The sequence below is a fragment of the Sinocyclocheilus anshuiensis genome, unplaced genomic scaffold (assembly GCF_001515605.1).
Source record: "Sinocyclocheilus anshuiensis isolate Anshui unplaced genomic scaffold, SAMN03320099.WGS_v1.1 scaffold412, whole genome shotgun sequence".
In the NCBI taxonomy this organism is placed as follows: domain Eukaryota; kingdom Metazoa; phylum Chordata; class Actinopteri; order Cypriniformes; family Cyprinidae; genus Sinocyclocheilus; species Sinocyclocheilus anshuiensis.
The window spans coordinates 2,134,289-2,136,048 of NW_015558661.1; the positions used below are offsets into that span (position 1 = coordinate 2,134,289).

The 1,760-nt window shown below is 35.9% G+C and overlaps 1 protein-coding gene across 1 annotated transcript in view; it reads right to left on the reverse strand.

Annotated features, from left to right (window-relative positions):
- Positions 1-1,760, reverse strand: part of LOC107681157 (retinoblastoma-associated protein-like) — a 33,414-nt gene that overhangs the window by 11,008 nt on the left and 20,646 nt on the right. Inside the window, exon 19 of the mRNA XM_016477351.1 lies at positions 940-1,043. Within this exon, the coding sequence (XP_016332837.1) occupies positions 940-1,043 (104 nt within the window). The remainder of the gene's footprint in view (positions 1-939; positions 1,044-1,760) is intronic.

Here is a 1,760-nt window from a genome sequence, read left to right on the forward strand (position 1 = left end):
AATAAATTAATACTTTTATTGAGCAAGGATGTGTTAAATGGATAAAAAGTGACAGTAAAGATGTATGTTGTTAGAAAATATTTCTATTTTGAATAAATGCTGTTCTTTTGAACTTTTTATTCAAATAATCAAAGAAAAAAGTATCACAGGTTCCAAAAAAATTCCAAAAATAGTTTCAACACTGATAATAAATCAGCATATTAGAATGATTTCTGAAGGAACATGTGACACTGAAGACTGGAATAAAGGCTCATAAAAATTCTGTGTCACAGAAATAAATATTTTAAAGTATATTAAAATAATATTAGAACCAATATTAGAAATTGCAATAATATTTCCAAGTATGTACTTGGAACTATTGTACAGCAAATACTGTTTTTTTTTGTGTGATTTTTGATCAAATGAATACAGCCTTGATGAGCATAAGAAACTCCATTAAAAAACACTGGGATCAGTAAGATTTTTAAACATTTGAAAAGCAGTGTGTGCATGTATATATATGAGCAATATCACTCGAGTACGAGAGTGATATTGCATTTATACAACAGTTCGACGGAACGTGTGTAATTAAAAAAGAAACAACGGAGTGCCTAATAAAACCTTCTTTTGTGTGGAACTATTTCCTTCCGCCACGGATTCAAAGCTCAAGTTGACAGTTAAACATACGTCACTTTTAGAATTCGTATCAAGAGCATGTGCTGCTTCAGTTAGGTTATTAGTGAGAAATAATGAGGTTATAAGAGAGAAACAATGTTGCTACAAATATACCCCAGCGACTTAAAACTGGTTTTGTGGTCCAGGTTCACACACATACATATATAATTTTAGGAGACCAATATTAATGCATGCTATTATAGCTTGTGTATAAACTAACAAAAAAGCTTTAAATGTTCTTTTCAGAACTCACTGCATTTGAATGTAAGCTTTGCTTTAACCTACATTTTTTGTAGAAGAGGCTCAGAGAGTTTGAACGGAGTGCTTTGGTGCCTGGTGCAAGCGGCTCGGACTCTGTTGCTGGGGGTTGACGCACAGGAGACAGATACCTGAGGAAGGTGAGAAGGTTAAACACATTACATTCACATTTTGTCAATGAAAAGGAGATAAAAATGAGAGAGCTAATGAATGTCAGTGGTTAAAATACTGTTTTACTGTGCAAAACTGAGTTACTGTGTAACATTTTTGAAGTCTTAAAAACACAACAAAATACAGTAATACTGTGAAATATTACAATTTAACACAATGTAACACACACATATATTATGTTTTGAATGTAAATGTAACTTAACAATAATCTTTATGTAGCCGTTACAACAACTGAGGTGAACAAAACATTCAGTCTTCAGATTTTACTAGTGTTGTCAAAAGACCCGGTATTTCGGTACCAAGTCGGTACTAAAAAAATGAAAACGTTACGGTACCAGGTTTTCTTAAGTACCGGTGGTACCGAGTACCCGGTCAACCCGGTTCTTGATGCGCTATCCGAAAGCTATCCTCTTCCAGTGTTGCCAAGTCCGCGGTTTTCCCGCGGAATTGGGCTGCTTTAACACTGTTGCCACGGGTTGAAAAACGACCCCACTAACGTGATATTTAGCACCTGGAATGCGAATTTTACCAGGGGAACCCCGCCAAAACATGCGTATTTTATCCTCGAAACGCGATTTTTAACAGGGGACCCCCTCGAAAGGAGATTGGGCGGGTTTTGTTGTGAAAACCTGGCAACCTCTTCTTAAAAGCAGTGGCGACCTCAAGAGGAGGAAACG